The 19,222-nt window shown below is 44.5% G+C and overlaps 1 protein-coding gene across 3 annotated transcripts in view; it reads right to left on the bottom strand.

Annotated features, from left to right (window-relative positions):
• Nucleotides 1–2,128: 2,128 nt before the first annotated feature.
• The window catches only part of cnksr3 (cnksr family member 3), a 25,220-nt gene continuing 8,126 nt past the window's right edge, over nt 2,129–19,222 (bottom strand). Inside the window, exons 2-13 of one of the 3 annotated variants that reach the window (XM_024291579.2) lie at nt 17,314–17,477; nt 16,249–16,451; nt 15,676–15,763; nt 14,957–14,998; nt 9,798–9,917; nt 9,526–9,585; nt 9,208–9,276; nt 8,838–8,987; nt 7,370–7,461; nt 7,123–7,289; nt 4,391–4,477; nt 2,129–3,131 (exon numbers count right to left, since the gene is read on the bottom strand). In XM_024291579.2, the coding sequence (XP_024147347.1) occupies nt 2,821–3,131; nt 4,391–4,477; nt 7,123–7,289; nt 7,370–7,461; nt 8,838–8,987; nt 9,208–9,276; nt 9,526–9,585; nt 9,798–9,917; nt 14,957–14,998; nt 15,676–15,763; nt 16,249–16,451; nt 17,314–17,477 (1,553 nt within the window). In that variant the 3' untranslated portion in view covers nt 2,129–2,820. The remainder of the gene's footprint in view (nt 3,132–4,390; nt 4,478–7,122; nt 7,290–7,369; nt 7,462–8,837; nt 8,988–9,207; nt 9,277–9,525; nt 9,586–9,797; nt 9,918–14,956; nt 14,999–15,675; nt 15,764–16,248; nt 16,452–17,313; nt 17,478–19,222) is intronic. The other 2 variants (XM_024291581.2, XM_024291580.2) reach the window with 2 other exon arrangements.

The raw sequence follows: 19,222 nt of genomic DNA, 5'->3' as shown, positions 1-19,222 counted from the left end.
AGGTACTACATGCTGCATTAACATATACATGGGCAAGTTAATGGCTCATCAGTGACCCACCATGACACAACAATGGGCTCTCGGACTTAAGGGGGGGGGACTCTTCCCTGTGTAAATTTGCGCAGGCTTAGGAATTCTAGTGTTAAGGAAATGGTATGATTACTCAGTGGGGGGATTATCATTACAGTCGGGTATGAATGCTAGTCTGAAGGGGCGGGGCATGTGCCCACAGATGTAAAACACCTGTTGACTCCAAGAATCTTCATATACAGTCATGTCAACATCTACACAAGAAATGGGTGCACCTGCTGCACAGGTGGTGGTAATTCTGCCAACATGAGTGTGGCACAGCTGTTAAAGACAGAGCTGCTTTGAGCCTGCCACACTACACTTAGGAGAGGGGACACCTCAGGTTCTGGGCACATTCAGTAGGCACCTGAACCCATGACTTGTGGAGCTGAAGCACACGAGTTTCCTGTGCTTTCCACCCGACAGCATGCGATTTTTCAGGACTCACAGACGGTAGGTTTGGCCCTTCACCCTGTGCTTCTCCTAGTTAATGGTGCTTCTCTGGTCCCCTGCTGTCCTCCACAGGGTCGGACAGTGATCCCCTGCTGCTTTGCCTTGCTTGGCTCTTTTTTTTTGTCAACTGATTTTATAATTGCTCTTTTTATCTGGTTGTGATTGCTGCGTGAATGCCAGAGCATAAGTAACAAACTATCAAATAATTATAATAAAAACTATCAAATATTTCCCTGTATGAAAATTTGAAAGAAAGGCAAAATTGAACTTTTTTTTTTTTTTTTTTTAACACTCGAAGAAACATCACCATAATAACTCCAGAATCTACAGCATAATTCACCACAAAAAGTTAGCAAGTTTCTGAAACCTTATTTGTTACTTTTTCACAGTCAGTGGACATAAGATTTTATTTTTCTGTTGACATGAGCATAAATGCCTCCAAGTGGTCCTGACTGAGCATGCTCCAGCCTGTTTTTAATGAACTTCAGAATGGAGACGGTTCTGACATGAAACTTGGGAAAATAAAAACTTAATGAGAATGTGTATGTCAGCCCAATATCTGGGTATATATCTGTGAAAATGTTCCAGTATATGAGGGCTGGGAATCTCAGAGTCACTCAACATACGGTGCGATTCATGATACACGGCTCACGACACCAACAGTATTGCAATATGGTAAACATTGCAATAGTAAATTACTTTGGCAATTTATGATATATAATTATTTTAAGCACAAATGTATCTTTTTTTTTTCTTAATTTTTTTTAGAATAATTCCCATAAAACATGTCTATGGTATAAACCTTTCCAACATTAAAAAAATTATCAATAAATACCAACGTGTCTTTACCATAATTACACTGTAAGGTAATAAATAAATAAGCAAATAAACAAAAGCTCTAGTTAAGAACCAAAATGAAGAGTAAATCAAATGGTCTCACTTCAAAGAGCAATAAATGTGGAAATAAATTCACGTGCTCAAATTTAAATTCACTTTAATTTAACATTTCATGTCAGACAATTTGTTATTGTTGAGGCAAATATCAGCTTTCAGCCTGTTGATATTATAAGATATTCTTTTTAAAACTCTCCCATCGATATTAATTCCCTCTCCTTTTATCAAAATTTCCTGCACCTTTCTTTGATAATCAACACTTTAGTCACGTGCTCCACGTGTGTACTGCGAGCATACACACCTGTTGGATCAATAACACTGCTAAACGTCTCATCTCATTGGACGGTCAGACGCTGCACTCGACTCCGCTAGAATCAGGTGTGTTTATTGCAGTGTGTGAACAGATTACAGCTGTTACCGCCATTACAATCCATGTGATGTTACATTAAAAACAGCGCGCTGTCTGGGTCTACTCTGTGTGATGCTGCACTTAAAAATTTAGTGTGTCCAATACCCCCTTCACCACTCATGTTGCCACTTTAACACGCACACTCATGGATACAAACCAACGCATGGAAAGCATTTGATTCTGTCACAAATACAGACCGAATCAGATGCTCTGTATGCAATCTACTGTTTTCAAACTTCTGGAAACTGTGTCAACAAATGGAAAACACACAGGGCTTAATGGAAAGTTGATGACAAAGGAACATTTTGTAGGAATACTAGTCTTTTGTAAAACTTTTATTAAAATGGAAAAGCATAAAAATAAACTCTGATATGAGAAACACTGCAGAAGTGAAGGAAAAACTGCTGCTCAAAGGGGAAAGGTTCCTGGGGGAGTCCTGAGGAGGAACATCCTAAACGGTGCATGTGATCTGTAACTCAGACGGAAAAACGGAACCAGAAATCTCCAACCATGAGGTACGAGCACCCTCTGCAGAGGCTGGACTCAAACTGATTTTAGTTAGCTCAATTAGCAGGAGCTCATTTTCACACAAACCCTGAAAGACTTGCCCAGAAAATTCACCAAAACGACAGGAATGTGGACAAGTTTCCTAAAATCACTTAAAGTCAGTCGTCCATGACGTGTAACAAATAAAAATGTCAGAACGTTAAAAAAAAGACAAGCTGGTCCAGAGTTCCTGACCTACAAAGCTGGAGAGGAGGAGCAGGAGGAAGGCTGGTTCTGGCTGAGAGGAGAACAGGTTTCTGGCAGAAAAGCTCAGCTCTGACTTAGGAAAACTCAACCTGGAGAATTCTGGGGGTATCCAGCTCTTTTTGATCCGACAGGCAGCTGAGGTTAAAATCATGAGATCAAACTGCAAAAACACTACAAACAACTTTCAGTCACATTAGAGAGGAACAATCCAACAGTCTGACCCTCCTCTGTGGTCAGGGGTGTCAGTGGCTGAGCAGCCGGAGGCGAGCCAGCCATCCGCCCAGCAGAGACCTGCTCTGTTTGCTGGGAGCCTGAGGAGGAGGAGCGGAGGAGGGCGATGAGGAGGAGGAGGGGGCTTTCTTGGCCACAGCCTCCTGGTAAGGCATGGTGGCGCTGTTGTGAAGGTCAGCGTCAATGAAGCACCTGCTGCCTCTGATGTGGTCGACGCCGCGCACAGAGGGGTGCCCCCGGTACGGCAGGGGGAAGCATGGCTCCTCCTCCTCAACAGTGCCAATCCGCTCGTTACTCAGGCATCTGTGCAGAACCGCCCTTCCTGTTAAGAAGCAGACAGCAGGTCCGTTTTTACTCTTTGGACAGATGATCCATGAATCTGCTGCAGAGTCAAAGCTGAAATGTGGTCCGCTGCATCCTGCAGTCCCTGTCAGGAGTCACAGGGAGGCGCTGCTGCTCTCTCTGCTGCCATCCTAAACACACCTAGAGAGCCTCACAAGGAGACCAAAGCCTTCCTGTTCATTCCATTATTAAAATCAAATTTAGATTTCATTTCATTTTTATCTACAATTTAATTTAATCTAAGGCGAGTTCAAAGACTATAGCTGTGTTTCCATCACACATTTGCGCAAAACTTTATCGAAATTAGAAAAAACAGTTTCGAAAGGACACTGCTTCCATTAAATCCTCATTTTGCGATAAAGCACAAACCAACTCACGTGATAAGTCATTAAAAACACGGCTATGAATGAGAACAAGTGTTTTTTTTATTTGGTTCACTAAAAGGGAGCATTTGAGTGACGTAACTAAAGTGCTGCTCGCGCCCCGCGCGCATTAACAGTCTGATCAGATGCACGTGAGAAGTCCGTTCAAGCCGTTTTAAAAAAATAACCATTCTAACAAGTGAACAGCTGGATTTTTTTTTTCTGTTTGAAAATACATGAAGATCCATTTAAGTTTGTCACGGCGCTCGCGCTCATCCTCAAAGGAGATTTCCACGTCTTATTCAGGCTGCCAGCTGGAAAAGTGCAGCGAAGATGAAACTTTGGTTGGTGATTTTACGGAGGAGCTGTACCATTCCGTATGATACACAGCTTATAATAAGCTGTGAACGTTGTGGGACCTCTCGTGGCGCCCACTCTGCAGCGCTCAGATCAGACACTTCATACCGAGAAGCGCATTTATTTAGAAGAAAGTGTTTCCATTACAGTATTGCGAAAAATGTCTATTTCGATACGCCCCAAATAACACCACCTCTAAGCGCAAAACCTTTTTTTTGAAAAATGCCAGTTTTTTTGAAATTGTGGTGTTTCCATTAGGAGAATTTATTATCGAAATTCCAATTTGCAAAATTTCAGAGTTAAAGGAAACGCAGCTTATGAGAAACATTTGGCCTCCCAGTGAGGATGGAAAGCTCATACATGCATTTCAAATAATGTTGCCATGTTGCTTTTTTCCCTCTCAGAGTTTCTATTGTTTTAACTATACTGCCCCCCCCATATAATGAGCCACAAACACCACACAGAAGCTTATCACGGAGGAAGCCGGGTGTTTGTGCAAGCAGCCTGCAGCAGAGGTTACCTTTCCTCCCATGAGCTCCAGGCCTGAGCGGGAAGTCCGACGCTCCCAAGACAGACTCAACCGGCATGGAGACGGGTCGAGGCCTACCTGGAACCAAGCACAAGTAGAGAAGCTTCCAGAGAAGAAACTGCTTTTCTTGAGTAAGAACCGACATAAAAATAACAGAGGTGCAAAATGCAAGAGCTTTCAAAGTCTTTCAATCTACAGAAAGATCATAGGTGGCAAAAACTGACATGATCTAGACCAGGAGTCTGCATCCCGAGGCTCTGGAGCCACATGCAGCTCTTTCCCTCCTCTGTTGAGGCTCTTTGGCTTTAAAGTTAAATACAAATAATTTGAATAAATTGTTTTTTTTGTTTGTGTTCATTTTTTTAGTTTATTAAGTTTTGTTATTTGTGGTTAGATTTTTAAGATGTCAGATGACTGAGCAAAACTTTAATCAACTATTATTAGAACACATATAAAAATTACATATTCTTATCTTCTGTTCAGTACTTAGTTGTTGATAAGATAGCATTTATACAGAATTTATTTGCAGTTATATGTTTACCTTTTGTATAAAACAATTTGAATTTACACCAATATTAGCTATGAAGAAAAAGTGACCAAACTTCCAATGATAGAAAACATCATCTGACTTATTTGTTTTCAGTTTAAGTTAATTTGCTGCATCAGGAGGATTTGATTTAATACAGATTGTATTGTTGAATTTGTTATGTAGAAAAGCACGTTATAATTCAACTATTGTAAATAGCTCTTTTAAGCGTTAAAGGTTGCAGACCTCTGATCTAGACACCACCAAGTTAAATCCTAGAAGCTACAAGCTGATAATCTTTATCCTCTGCAGGGTAAAGACTGTTTCAGCCCCTTAACTCTACCCCTGAAGTGCAGACTTTAAAGGTGTGAATCCAGCTCTAACATCACGCAGTGCTCAGATCACAGATGTCATGAAGTTCTTTACCGTATTTTCACGACCATAGGGCGCAGGCATGGTAAAACTAGGGTTGGTCACTGAAGTTTGATTCCACGCAGAAACACTAATGATTTATGCAGTTCTACCAAAACCGAAAGCAGCTGCTGCAAACAGTGCAGCAGTGCATTGAAGTTCATTGGTCTTTGGACATGTCAATCATTTCTACTTTCTTCAGTACTGTGAAGTTTTAGCCAATCCCTTTACTTTTCCTGCCATAGTGGGAGGGCTCATATAAAGCAGCTGTTGAGGAGAGCACGAGAGCGCGTGCCGCGTAGCGCTCGAAAGTCTGACTTCATTTCACAGCAGATCACAGAGTTTGACAGGTGCTGCATCGCATCATCCAATCAGGAACTCAGCTTTTGGCACGGGCTGTTTTCAGTGACCCGATCGGAAATAAAGAAGTAAAATAGGAATCCGTTACGACTGTCTTTGTCCTGTTGCAGCGCGGCGGTTCTGTCTGCAGACAGACAGACATCCTCCCTTCAGCGGCGTCTGCTCGCTCCACACGCCGGGGGAGAGACAGGTGCTGCAGGGGGCGGGGAGGGCGGGGAGGGCAGGTAACCTGCTTGGCTCTCCTGATCTGTGATGTTTTGTTTATGTTTGTCGAGACAATGATAAAAAAAGTCTCCTACTTTTCCTCCTCTCGGGTTAATGCGGGACAGCCTTTATCTCAGTCACAGAAACAGCAGAAGGCCCCGCCCCCGGCCAGATGGATGATGAGTGAGTAAGAATGTGTAGAAAGCAATATTAGTTATAGGAACGAGCGGTACGGGCCGCTGCGCACGACAGCAGCAGGAGTCGCCAACTCAGCGCTTCATGGTGAAAAAAAGCACAATTGATGTTTTTTCTGTTATCTGTTAGATCACGGTGTTGGAACTAAAACCAACGAATCGGTGCTCCCTGCTGGTGCACGTCCGGGTCCACCGCCCACCGAGGCGGCCCGCGTGGGCTGCCGCGGACGAGGGGGTCTGTTGCTGCGGCGGGTGGGCTGGGAGGGTGCATGCGTGTGTTCGTGCACCTTTTGTCTAAAAACATAGTTGCGCTGGTTCAGCCTTGTTCTTTTCCGCATGAAGTGGGCGGGTCCTCGTGCACTCCTCCACCTGCTCCATTGACAGGTGAAAACACGCGCGGGAGGCAGAGCAGCGCAGAGCAGCGTCTGACCGTAAAGAGAGACTTCTAGCGGTGTTATTGACCCAACAGGTGTTTATTCGAGCGGTACACGCTTGGAGCACGTGACTAACGTGTTGATCATCAAAGAAAAGTTCAGGAAATTTGAATAAAAGGAGGGAAATGAATTACCAGCACTGTAAAACAATGATCATATAAAATTAACAGCCTGAAAGTTCACTAGTTGCCTCAATAATAACAAATTATCTGACATAAAATGTAAAATCATTAACACAAATTTGAATTTGAAAAAAATTGATTTTTTCCCACACATTTACTGCTTGTGGGGAGAAGTGAGGGAGCACGGACACACCTCTGCGCTTCATGTGAGTGGCGCTCAATTCGGCTATAAAACATCAAAGTTCTCATGTAATCCGCCTTCCAAAAAAAAAGAAAAAAACAACACAGTAGGCACACTGCACTATAGGGCACCCCGCATGTTTTGGAGAAAATTTAGACGTTTATGCACGCCTTATGGTCGTGAAAATACGGGACTTGCTTCTCTTTGGTTTTTCCAGCTCAAACTAAGCTGGACTGCAGCCTCACTGTCTATAACCAGAACTCATGATCTGAAAGATCTGTTTGGACTCACAGAGGGCAGAGGAGCGCTGCCTGAGCTGGATGACCGGCGGCTGGGGGTCAGGGCCTGCACACATCCTGGCATCTTCAGCTATGGTGAAGTGGTGAGGCCCTTCGGTGTGTGCGCTCACATCTGAGGGACGGACCTTCACTGCAGCAGATGCTTTTGCTTCTCTGTCTCTGCAGACAGAAGAGATGTCATGAGCTGAACTCTGCGGTTCAGAGAGATCTGTCCATGAGATTCAAACAAGGGGACGTACAAATCCAACATGGGTGTCTTCTCTCTCTTCCCTGGGGAGTCTGTGGATTCAGGCAGTGCAGATCTGTGGAAGCCTGAGGCTGCCTTTGAGGCCTGGTGAAGGAATCAGGGGTCAGAGTCAATAGAATTTCAATCTCCAGAATCTTTCCAACATGTTTGCTGCTCAGACCTCCAGGCTGAAATGTTGGCTTCATGTGTACAGGGTCATGTAGTTTTCACCAATACACTCATCTTTTCTTTGATTATTTCATTTCAGAGGCCTATCTTCCCCAGACACACTTCCTGTTGTTCTGTCAGCACAGAAGGTGAGGAGTCAAAGGTCACATGCTGAACTCCCTTCAGCTGCAGATCTTTTAGTGATGCTGTCAGATATTTAGAGCTTTGCCCATACACTGACTCTCAGGAAAAAGGAAGGACACGATAGGGACTGAAAAGCATCTCTAAGGGACTGATACCATGTTTGCTCTTGACGTCACAAACAAAAACCACTAAAGAAGTTCCCAGTGGAAGGCTCCTTCATCTTTCCAGAGGCCATGAAACCGTTTACCATGCTCCAGACCTGTCTGCTAAAGCACAGCTGCAGATTATCATCAGGTTCTACATCCATGATCTAGAAATCCTCTAGTTTTACCATTAAAGTTAAACACCAACAGTACTTCTTGGTATTTTTCAACATTAATAATCGAATCCAGATTTCCAAAACTACTTTTATTTGAACAATTGACAGGGTCTTTAAAAATATTATTATACATTATTGTTGCTCAATAATATTACTGAATGCAGCCACAAGGAGGCAGATTCTAGTGATTGTATGTCCAAGGTCCAGACAACTGCAGAGGGTTGTGTCAAGTAGGGCATCCAACCTAAAACTATCATCAGAACCGCAAACAGAACTCTCACAGTGGGTCAGGTGGGGTCCAAGTGAACGCCAAACCGGACTACTGCTGTTGACTTAAGGGGTGGAGCTTGGACAACAGAGGAAAAAGGAGAGGAGGAAGACGTGTTTGCAGACAGAGAGAGAACAGACGAGACTTAAGGACTTAGAGGAAGAAGACAGGAAAACTAAAGAGTTGGTTGGTGGTGAAGGTATTTTTCCAGAAAAGAGAGGAGCATCGAGTTAAATATAATAGTGGAGGGAGGAGCAAACAAGTTGATTACATCTTCTGCAGAAGTTTTATTCTGAAAGAGATCAGTGGCTGCAAAGTGGCGGCTGGGGGAGGGTATAGACGGACAACATCGGATGATGATGATGTGAGGAAGAGGACAAGTGCACAGCAGAGGACTAAATGGTGCAAGATGAAAAAAAGAAGAGTGCTGTGGGGCTTTATGAAGAAGAGGAGAAATAGACTTTGGGAGTTTAGGAGGTTCTTCCAGATGATTGAACAGCTAGAGCTAAAGTGGTCATGGAGTACTAAAGCTCGTGCACAAGAAACCCCTTCCTGCACAGAGCAAGGGTACGAGCAGCCCACCTGCACAAGCAGAGGTCTCCACCGCAGGTTTCTTAGTGGAGCAGGAGCAAACCTGCTGGAAGTCCCAGGAGGCCTTTTCTTCAGTACCAGCACTAGACTTGAAGAGTCTGTCCGGAACTTTTCAACTAAATGCTTCAGCTGCCAGCCCACCTGGACCAAACACAGACCAGCAGAACTTCAGTGATGTGAATCATCACAAGGGTGTCACTCTGGATATGAACACTGCTACATAAACACACTGCTACACTAAAGCCTCTGTGCTCCTTTGATGGAGATTTTAAAATGGTCATCTAAACTTTTTTTTTTTTTAGTTGAAGGCCTTTCACCGTCTCAGAAATGAGAAGTCAGATAAGAGAAACTCTGAACTCACCACAGTCTGTCCGTTGACCTGGATGACTTCATCTCCTGCATGTATTCTCCGAGTTTTATCTGCAGGAGACTTTGCAGAAACAGAGAAAAGAAAGAAGCTCACAGAAGTGTCTGCAAAACCCCAATACACCAGAAATACACAAGCAGACAGACAGACAGACGGAGCAGCAGACAGTGCAGCAGACAGACAGACGGACGGACGGACGGACGGACGGACGGACGGACGGACAGACAGACAGACAGACAGACAGACAGACAGACAGACAGACAGACAGACAGAGCAGCAGACAGACAGACAGACAGATGGAGCAGCGTTTACGTTCTCCGTAGTTCCAGTTATTACATGAAGCCCGTCATACGTGGATTTGATGTAAATCCCCTGCAAGGTGAAACATAAATATCCATAAATAGCCTTCTAAATGTTAAGACAGAACACATTTCTGGGTTTAAATCCCAAGTTAATTATGACTCCTGCCCCTGATCGGGACCGTTAGACGGGACAGTCCTCTTTACAGCCTCGTGTTACACATTTCATCCTTTACTTATTTTTAATACTAATTTTGTTCAGCACAGTTTTAGAGTTAAACTCACCACTCCCTCCCCAGGCTTGATGTCAGTGATGTGCACCTCTTCCAAAAGGGACACCTCTTCTTTAGGGGGGTCAGAGGTCACCTGGACCGTCTTCTCACAGACGCTGTTAAGAGCTTGCGACTGAAATGGAAATGAAGTATCAGACCCTTCAAATTTTCCACGTCAGGAATCTGTTTGTTTGTTTTTTTTCCTTTGCTGCTGTATTGCCCAGCTCTAGAGAGCGACTGGGAAGCAGGAAAGGGTTTGGAAACTCAGAAAACTGAGAATGAAACATGCTCCTGTAGAGACAGTTGGCCCAAAGTGTGTTTTTCTGGTCCGTTAACCTGGTTCAGATTTACTCAGGAATATTCTGAAAGTTGGTTTCTATTTCTATCTCTAAAATGAGGGAAAGTCAAATAGCTTGAGAAACTGGGATATAAACAAACGGTTTTTGGGGAGTGGACGACTGAAGTTTGTAGAAATGCAACATTTTTTCAGGTTAATGAAGAGTTCATGTAACAAAAAAGAGCAGAGGAGCATTTAAATCCAAGATCAGGCGTTTCCTCCTTCCACTGCTGCTAACATCTACAGACGACATTTGAGAGCCGAGGAAGAAACGACTCTCCCTGGGAGGTCGCCTGGCAGCAGACTGTCTCACCTGCCTGTCATCTTATTATGTTACCAGGGCTCACAACAATACCAGACCTAACCAGTCACTTTAGTGACAAGTTGAAACTCAGGGTTTGTTCCAACAGTAAGGACAACTCAAGATTTTCCAAAGTGTTTTGCCTATTATGGCCTGTAGGGGGCAGCCTTGTATCCACCTTATTCCTGAGGCCGCTGATGTGATGTAAAAAGGGATTATGGGTGCAACTTCCGTTATAGCAACCGGAAGTTACACGGCGCTATTGGTTTCCACTGAAAGTTGGCGATTTTGTTAACTTTTGTGGTGCATACAAACTTTAGAAGCGTGTTTTACTTAATCCTTCAAAAGTTTCAACAATGGCTTTGCCCAGCTCAGGTACATGTTGTGCAGCTTGTGGTCGTACTAACAACCAAACTAAATTAAATTTGTGGCTTGAGGAGCGTTGTGTGGGACATGGGCTGTTGACGAAGAGGGAGAGCAGCTGCCCTCCTCGGTACAGATTTTACCGTCTCTGGGCGAGGATGAAGTCAGAAGGATGTGGCTGACAAATTTAAATCTTAAGAAGCCACCAAAGACTTTATATGTATGTTCGTTTCATTTTATGGATAAAGTACCCACGGAGGAAAATCCGTATCCAACGTTATGGTTGGGTTACTCCAGACCACCAGAGAAGAAGAGACGCCAAGTACTGCAGAGACCTGAGAGCAGCGTCACAAGAGCAGAAAAGATATTTTGTGTGTAATCGCTGCATCTCCTGGTATCAGCTATTCCAAAATTACCTGTTTAAACCGCAGCTGACTTTGTCAAAACATGAAACGGGCTAAAGCTCCACCGCGCGATGCATCCCTCATTGGCTCTCGCAGCATGTAAACACAAGCATGTGAAGCGATAACGTTACAGCTGATCAGCACTGTGTGCTAACTCTGGCAGAAATAGGCATAAATAAAGAATTATGATATGAAAGTATTGATATGCCTCAGAGCTTTTAAGATTGTTCATAGCTTTAGCTTAATAGCTTCGCCATCTGCTGCAACTGAATTGAGGAAGTAGCTAAAATGTGACTGCATGTTATGTTTGTCCATTTTTTGAGGTCATCCTCCAATCCCTCAATTTTAGCAGGTACTGGAATTGTTACATCGCCTCTTTTAAGACATGACAGCTGGTGTTCCCACATTTATATGTAGTTAAAGATCCAAAACAAAATGAATTGCACTGTTGGCTCTACACTTGTAATGTAAATACATGCTAGTTCCAGCATCTACAGGAAGTATCGCCCATAATTCACGCAAAGGCTCATGGGGGCTAGGAATAAGGTGGATAAATCAGCTTTATCTATGGACCCGTTCACTTGCAGGTTTCACGTCATGTTTAACACATTAACATATTATTTCACTGGACAAAGCGAGGTGTTGACGTCGCCCATAGAAAAGGCCCTTCTCCGTCACTAACTGATCGTCTGCCGCCATTTTGTAACCCGTAGGCAGTGGTTGGTCTGAGTCGGTCTGGGAACCGTTTTTAGAGGAACTACTACTAATACCACACCCCTTCCACTGAAAGCGGCTCGGGAGAAGCTGTCAATCAAACATAGGGGGCGGGGCAAGCAGGCACCACATGCTTTTACTGAAGCATCTGATTGGTCAGTTTATAATTGGGATAATTTGAGATAAGGAAAAAAAACATCTTCAAAAAAACATAAGGATCAGAAAGAACGTGTTAAGAAGGAAGCATTGGAGCAAGAATGATTATTCTGACAAGATAAAATGACAGAAATAACTTTCTGTTTTTCATCCATGTTCTTAAGTTTAAAAATGTTTTTATGTATCGGTTAAAGATTAAAGTTAAAGTCCCACTATTTGTCACACACCTAAGTGTGTGAAATTTGTTCTCTGCATTTGACACATCCCCTGGGGGAGCGGTGAGCTGCAGACACAGCCACACTCGGGAACCATTTGGTGGTTTAACCCCCCAGTCAGTCTCCTTAGTGCTGAGTGTCAAGCAGGAAGGTCCATTTTTTGAGTCTTTGGTCTGACTCGGCCGGGATTTGAACCCACGACCTTCCAATCTCAGGGCGGACACTCTACCACAAGGCCACAAGATGCAAGCTGAAACTTTTTTCTCAAAGTACTGTAAAATCGTCTATTTGAGGGTAAATTTTGAATGCAACTGAAGTTAATTTACCATGTATGTAATCCAAAAATAATAAAAGTTGTAGTTTCATTTAAAGGCCTCGTGCGGTGAAAATCGTGATTTTTCTTAAACTGCAAAAAAACATTAGTATTTATGTCACAAATGAACCCCGTATAATTATTTTGTCACCCGCGGCCCCGTGCACTCTCTTCAAGCGTTCAAAGATAGCGCGGTCGCTCAGATTTTGGGCAGCCACCGATAAGTAGGTCATAGGTCGTGTGACGTCAGTACAGGAACATACCGCTAGATCCGCTAGTGTTGTGATGACTTTCTGGGCATGGAATTACTTAACATAATAGAATTTGGACTGCCGTGGATTTGGGGATTCGAACGGGATAATGGTGAATAGGAGTGTGGCATTTGGGTGCAGTAATGTGCCGAAGAAGGGGGTCTCCCTTCATGAATTTACCGTTTCAATAAAGGAAAGGGACGCTCCTCGGTCAGGGAGAGGCTTTGAGCCCTCCCCGGCCCTCCGGAGGAGGAACACGGGGGTGTACGGGCACCTGGCGGGCGCGCGCCAGACGGCCAGGGTGAGGCCGCCGCGCCGCGCTGAGGGGGGTTTGCGGTTCCGAGGCCCCGGGCCGGGCATGGGGGGCGTCGTGGGTTCGCCGGACGGTCGTCCGGTGCCGGCAGCCGAGCCCGCACGAAGGGTTTTTACTCCCTCCCGGGGCCGTGAGGCCGGCGGGGGTGGCCTCCGCGCGGGGCGCAGGAGGACCCCGCCGGCCGTCTGAAAAAAGGACCCGCGCGGGGGTTGGTTGCACGCGGGCGAGGGAGGCCGAGAGGGCGGCGGGGGACCCTGGCGGGGCGGGGGGCTCCGTCCGCCTCGGCCCTGGAGGAGGACGACAAAGGACGCTCCGCGGCAGCGGCGGCGCCTTTCCTTTTCCGGTAATGATCCTTCCGCAGGTTCACCTACGGAAACCTTGTTAGGACTTTTATTTCCTTTAAATAGTCAAGTTTGATCGTCTTCTCGGCGCCATCGCTGTATGAGCTTTTACCATCGTCATCCGAAGCCCCTGTATCCTCAGATGAGGAAACCTCCGGTTCAAACTGGTAGGGCTGTACACCCTCCAAACCCTGTGTCGTTAAAATTCCCGTGTTTGATGAAGGCTCATCACCTTCATCCAAAGAAATATCCGCTAAATCGTGGTCTACGTCGCTTCTCAAACCGTCCGCCATTGTTGTTTACACTCTGGGATCCCTGAAGTGACGTCACGCTCAGCCCCCGCCCATCACCACCTATCGCCCAAATTTAAAGCTGTGCACGACCATAAAATGATCAATAAAATCGCGCTGGATCATTTTAAGTGAATATTTTTATCAGATTCGTTTTCCAAATTCCATTGACTTTCTAAATTTAAAAAAAAAAATTGCCACTGCACGAGGCCTTTAAAATGTGGTAAAGGGTGTTTGCATTACCTGTAGCAGTAGAAGGCGCAATTCTTTCTCTATTTACAGATTAATCTTAATAGATAATACATATTTAAATATACCACAAGAATAATCATTTTCTAAGCTTTAATGTGAGCCATATTTTGTAAAAATCGGTTAAGAAATGAGGGAGACAGCCTTTTTTTGTGTTGATGTCTGCCTGTCCTCCATTGAAACAGCTGCGTTCCGCTGTCATGACTCAATACATAACGATGGCGCCTGCGCTCGCACGTCTCTGTCTATGGCAGCGAATAGGCAAGGGCCAATCTAGTCATATATATCAATGGGTTCAACACTACTACTTTTTGATGAATTTCCTGTTTTGCATGCTGATAGAGACGAGACACAAAGAGAAGCAATCTTCCCTCCGTACATACATCACTGCTGAGCTGCTCCAAAAATGTTGGCGGTCACACAGCACAGATCAAAAACTGGTTTTACACATTTCCTCGCCTGCTCTCACAGATCCCAAAACTCATGGAGGATTCCAGAATAGACTTTCAGTGTTCAAAGAGCCTTTACATGATTTTAAAAACAATAATACAACAATATTTAAAAAACTTTTATTTTTATTCCACAAAAAGTTTGTCTGGACTCAAGTTCACGAAATTCTTTGCAAACAAAGACCCACTGCTGCTGTAAAATGCAAACAAAAGCTTTTACTAGTCAGGAGGAAAGACAGAAAGCAAACTTCCTCTGATTCAGGAACAGCAGCCACGAACAGGAAGTTATCCAAGACAGGAAGTAGATGCTGCTGAGCTCAACCAGTCTGAACGTGCACACATTCACCTGTTCACACATACACACCCCTCATGACACAAACATGCACTCCCACACACATTCATGCATACGTGGACAGCAAGAGCCACAGTGTGCTGGACAAGGAGAGGAAACGTGTTGATTTCATTCCTGGACTCACCACTTCCAGAATCTTCTCCTCCATGTGATAAACAGTGCAGTCCTGTGATGAAGACACACACTGGAGTCATAACATTCACAATCAACACAAAAAAGGCTTAACAGGAAGTTATTTGTCTAAGTAAATATTTCATGATAACGTGAATAAAGAAATCAGCTCGATTTATATAACATTGGGCCAGTTTAATATAATAATAATTTTTGAGCAGCTCAAAGCTCTTTACAATTCAAAAGCAGAACTTGACATACATCATAATCAACATGCCCCTTGGCCCTCCTCCTCCCATTGATGCTACACCCCATAAACTCTCACAGAGAAAAGACTGCAAGCAGACCAGATGATTGAATGTCAGGATATCTGGGTGACACGCACATGCAGGGATGAACAGCACTGCAGAAGCCATCCAGCTCCATGTTAAAGAACAAATAACATGCGGCCTAACATAAGTGTCCAGGTATGCAGAAATATGCAGCAGCACAGAGTCTGCTCCCAGTCAGATTCATGACTGTTTGAATACATGTCTAGATGTATCTTAGCTTTTATAAACTTGAATTTATTGTATCTCTGTCTTACTTTGCTCAGTTTCTGTTCCTTGACAAACACTTTGAAATGATGTAAAAACAAACTGCTCACTTCTCAGCACAGTTTTCTGCTCAGGAGTTTCTGTTAAAGCGTACAAAATCTGGCTCTCACACACATAACCTCCGAGCCTCTCTAACCTTCTGGACGGTGGAAGTGAGCTCCAGGCACAGCTGGATGATTCTGCTCTTGATGGATGTGAAGTCCTTAGGGCTGGTCACAGGACTCCTGGACAAGAAAAAACCTTGTTGTTCTGGAGGAAAAGCTTCAGGCCAGGCTGTCAGGTTCTAAATACTGCAGGGAAAGCAGCAAAGTTCCAGTTCAGGTTTAACTGTCAGCCTTAATTATGTACATCAGTGGTTTTAAAGGACGCTAACCACATAGGATGGTAAAGAGTTCAATATTTCAGAAACAAAAACACTTGCTGTGCCACAAGTTCAACGCTTTAATTTAAAGCTGCTTTTGCTGACCTTAGATTAGGAATCGGAAGTAAGTTTAACACATAAGAACCCAGACCCATTTTTCCTAAAAAGAAAAGGAGGTGGGACATACCATAGACCAAGTGGACCACAGAACACATTTCTGATGTTCTTCTGATGTCACCATGGGTTCTTAAACTGCATTTATTTTGGACTCTTTGTGGCTGCAGGCTGAAATTCTTCTAAAGATCGTCCTTTCATGTTTACTATCTCTAGGAGTCTAGGTGTTTCTACCTGTCCAGCCAAGCCAGCAGGCTCTTGGACGCTCCGATCAAGTCCATCACAGCAGTGAGGAACGGACTGGAGGGCTGATGGGAGTTTTTGTGTTGGTAGGCAGGGTTCCTCCTGCGCTGTGACACAGCACAGATCAGGTTCTGATGCGCTGTCCTCATCTTCCCCAACAGAGTCTTCAGGTTGTCCAACTCCACCCCGCAGTTCTGTTTCAATAAACAGTGACATCATCAGGATTTCTGACTGGCCAACAGTCAGTAAACGCAGCACAGGTGGGGCCGGTCAAACGCTGGAAGCGTGGTAACGTTCACAAACATCTCCAGCTAGCCAACAGTCCACAAGTCAGCTGACTTGACGGAGCTGCGAGGAAGCCCCTCCCACAACGCTGGACCTGACTGCCTCCAGGCACCACAAGCAACACTGTCGGTCCTTTGAGTAAATGGGCAGATTGACATAGCAGAAATCCCTGAAGAACAGTGCATCTGTTTTCTCCAAATATTCAATCATTCAACCCCAGTGTGTGTGTGTGTGGGGGGGGGGGTGCACAGACATCTGTCTGCTCTGCAGTTTCATTTCATATCTGATTATGAGGGAAGTTTTATTTAGGAAAATGAAGGAATCTCTCCACCGCATCATCTATGACTCACTCTTGATGCATGTCATCCCTCAGTCTCGTCTTCAATACATGCTCTGGTTTCAACAGATAATTGTAATGAAAACCCTCCAGGTGGGTGTAGGATGGCACCAGAGGGTGAATGTGGGTGAGTGGGACTCTAACTATAAAGCACTTTGGTCCTTAAAGGTGGGAAAGTGCTGTATAAATATACAGTCCCAGAGAACTGCGATACTCGAATGTGCTTCTAACTTCTAAACACAATTGAGATACAAAGAAGTTCTGGGTTCAATTCAACAGAAAGATCTGGATTTCATGTATGAGCTCTTGTTCTTTGGCTTGTTCCGTTGCCTTTTTGCAGGCCTTTGCTAGCGTTTTATCAGGGCTGAAGTAACAGGAGGTCAGATAGAATTGAGACAGACAGACAGAGGTGGGATTGTAACACAGAGACTCACTAAAGAGCAAAGCAGATCCACAGCCTCCAGAACCAGCTCCTGGTGTCCAACCCGGTCCACACCCAGAGACAGGAGCTCCTGGTGGGACATCCTGAGCAGCTTCTCCCCATTGATCTGCTGCAGCTGGAAGAATGGGAGGTACTGCTGCAGGCTGTCGTCCAGACCTGAAGGACAGAAGAGGGTCAGAGCGGGAAGCACATCTGCATTAGTTCAGCTCTGCTGACAGAAATGAAGGAACACTGAAAGGTGAAGCGACTGCTCTGAGAGTGTGAGAGAATAAAGACTTAAGGTTCTGCATCCAGGAGTGTGTCTGGTCCCCACAGTTCAGACCCCCTCCAGGTCCCTGTTTGAGCCAGAACTCAAAAAGTTCAGCCTCACTGTCTCAATATTTTGTCAATAAAGTCAGACAATTTTTGTGCACCACTATTAGTCATTTAAAGGCAAACATTATTGGCACTCTAAGACATCATTATGATTTCTTGTGGCAGTCCCTGGAACAGCGGAGTGGTCTGAGCCTTTTGGAGAAGGCGCTCCGTTGTTTGTCCAGAACTGGGTGGAGAGGATGGTCTGGGTTATCCACGATGGATAGCAGCTTGTTGAGGGTCCTCCTCTCCACCACAGCTTCAAAGGTGTCCTATTGCAGCCGATGATGGAGCCAGCCTTTCTGATGAGTTTGTTCAGCCTGTTGGTGTCACCTGCAGTGATGCTGCCCCCCCAGCAGACCACAGAGAAGAACAGAGTGCTGGCTACCACAGACTGGTAGAAGATCTCAAGCATTTTGCTGCACACATTGAAGGACCTCAGCTTCCTTAGGAAATAAAGTCTGCTGCAGGTCTTCTTGTAGACAGCCGTGCTGTTGGTCCTCCAGCTCAGCTTGTTGTTGATGGTCACACCCAGGTACCTGTACTCCTCAACGACCTTAACATCCTCACCCAGGATGCTAAGGGGCTGCGGTGCAGTACTCTTCTTCCTAAAGTTGATGACCATCTCTCTGGTTTTATCAACATTCAGCAGCAGCTGATTTCCTCCAGACCACTCCACAAATCTGTCCACCAGCCCCTGTACTCCTCCTCCCCCCGTCTTCCGCTTATACACCCAACAACTGCAGAGTCATCAGAAAACTTCTGTAAGTGGCATGACTCTGAGTTGTACTGAAAATCAGTGGTTTACAAGGTGAACAGGAAAATATCGCCAGAGTCCGCCCATTCCTCTCTCTTGCCAGCACAGAGGTGCTGATGCATGCTTTTATTTTTAGTCGTTTAGATTATTGTAATGCCCTGCTCTCTGGTTTACCTAAAAAAACTCTGTCAAATCTCAAAAGAACTCGGTGGCACGAGTTCTGACGAGGACCAGGGGGCGGGAACACATTACACCAGTTTTAAAATCGCTGCATTGGCTCCCTGTGCGTTTCAGGATTGATTTTAAGATTCTTTTAATGGTTTATAAATGTTTTATGGTCTTGGGCCTTCTCATTTAAATGATCTTCTTTTAAAGTATGAACCCTCGAGGACCCTGAGGTCCTCCGGCACGGCCTGTTAGTGGTTCCTAAGGTGAGGACCAAAACACATGGTGAGGCTTTATTTCATCATCATGGTCCTCGCCTCTGGAACAGCCTGATGGACAGTCTCAGGGCTGCAGAGACCGTAGAGGTTTTTAAGAAGAGACTCAAGACTCACCTTTTTAATTCTGGTTTTACGTGACTTTCCTAGTGATTGAATTTGATCTTTTCTGAATTTGAATTTGATTTATTTGTTATATATATATATTTTTTAACTTCTATGTGAATCACTTTATAGTTAATGTTTTTAGTATCATATTTATATTTATGCAATTTTTATTTTTTTACTTTTTATTTATTTTATTTATTTATTCATTTATTTGATTTTTTTTTTATATATTTTAAACTCCA

The sequence above is a fragment of the Oryzias melastigma genome, linkage group LG24 (genome assembly GCF_002922805.2).
Source record: "Oryzias melastigma strain HK-1 linkage group LG24, ASM292280v2, whole genome shotgun sequence".
Classification (NCBI taxonomy): Eukaryota; Metazoa; Chordata; class Actinopteri; order Beloniformes; family Adrianichthyidae; genus Oryzias; species Oryzias melastigma.
The sequence above is the reverse complement of the archived record's forward strand: the minus strand, read 5'-3'. Positions and strand labels throughout refer to the sequence as shown.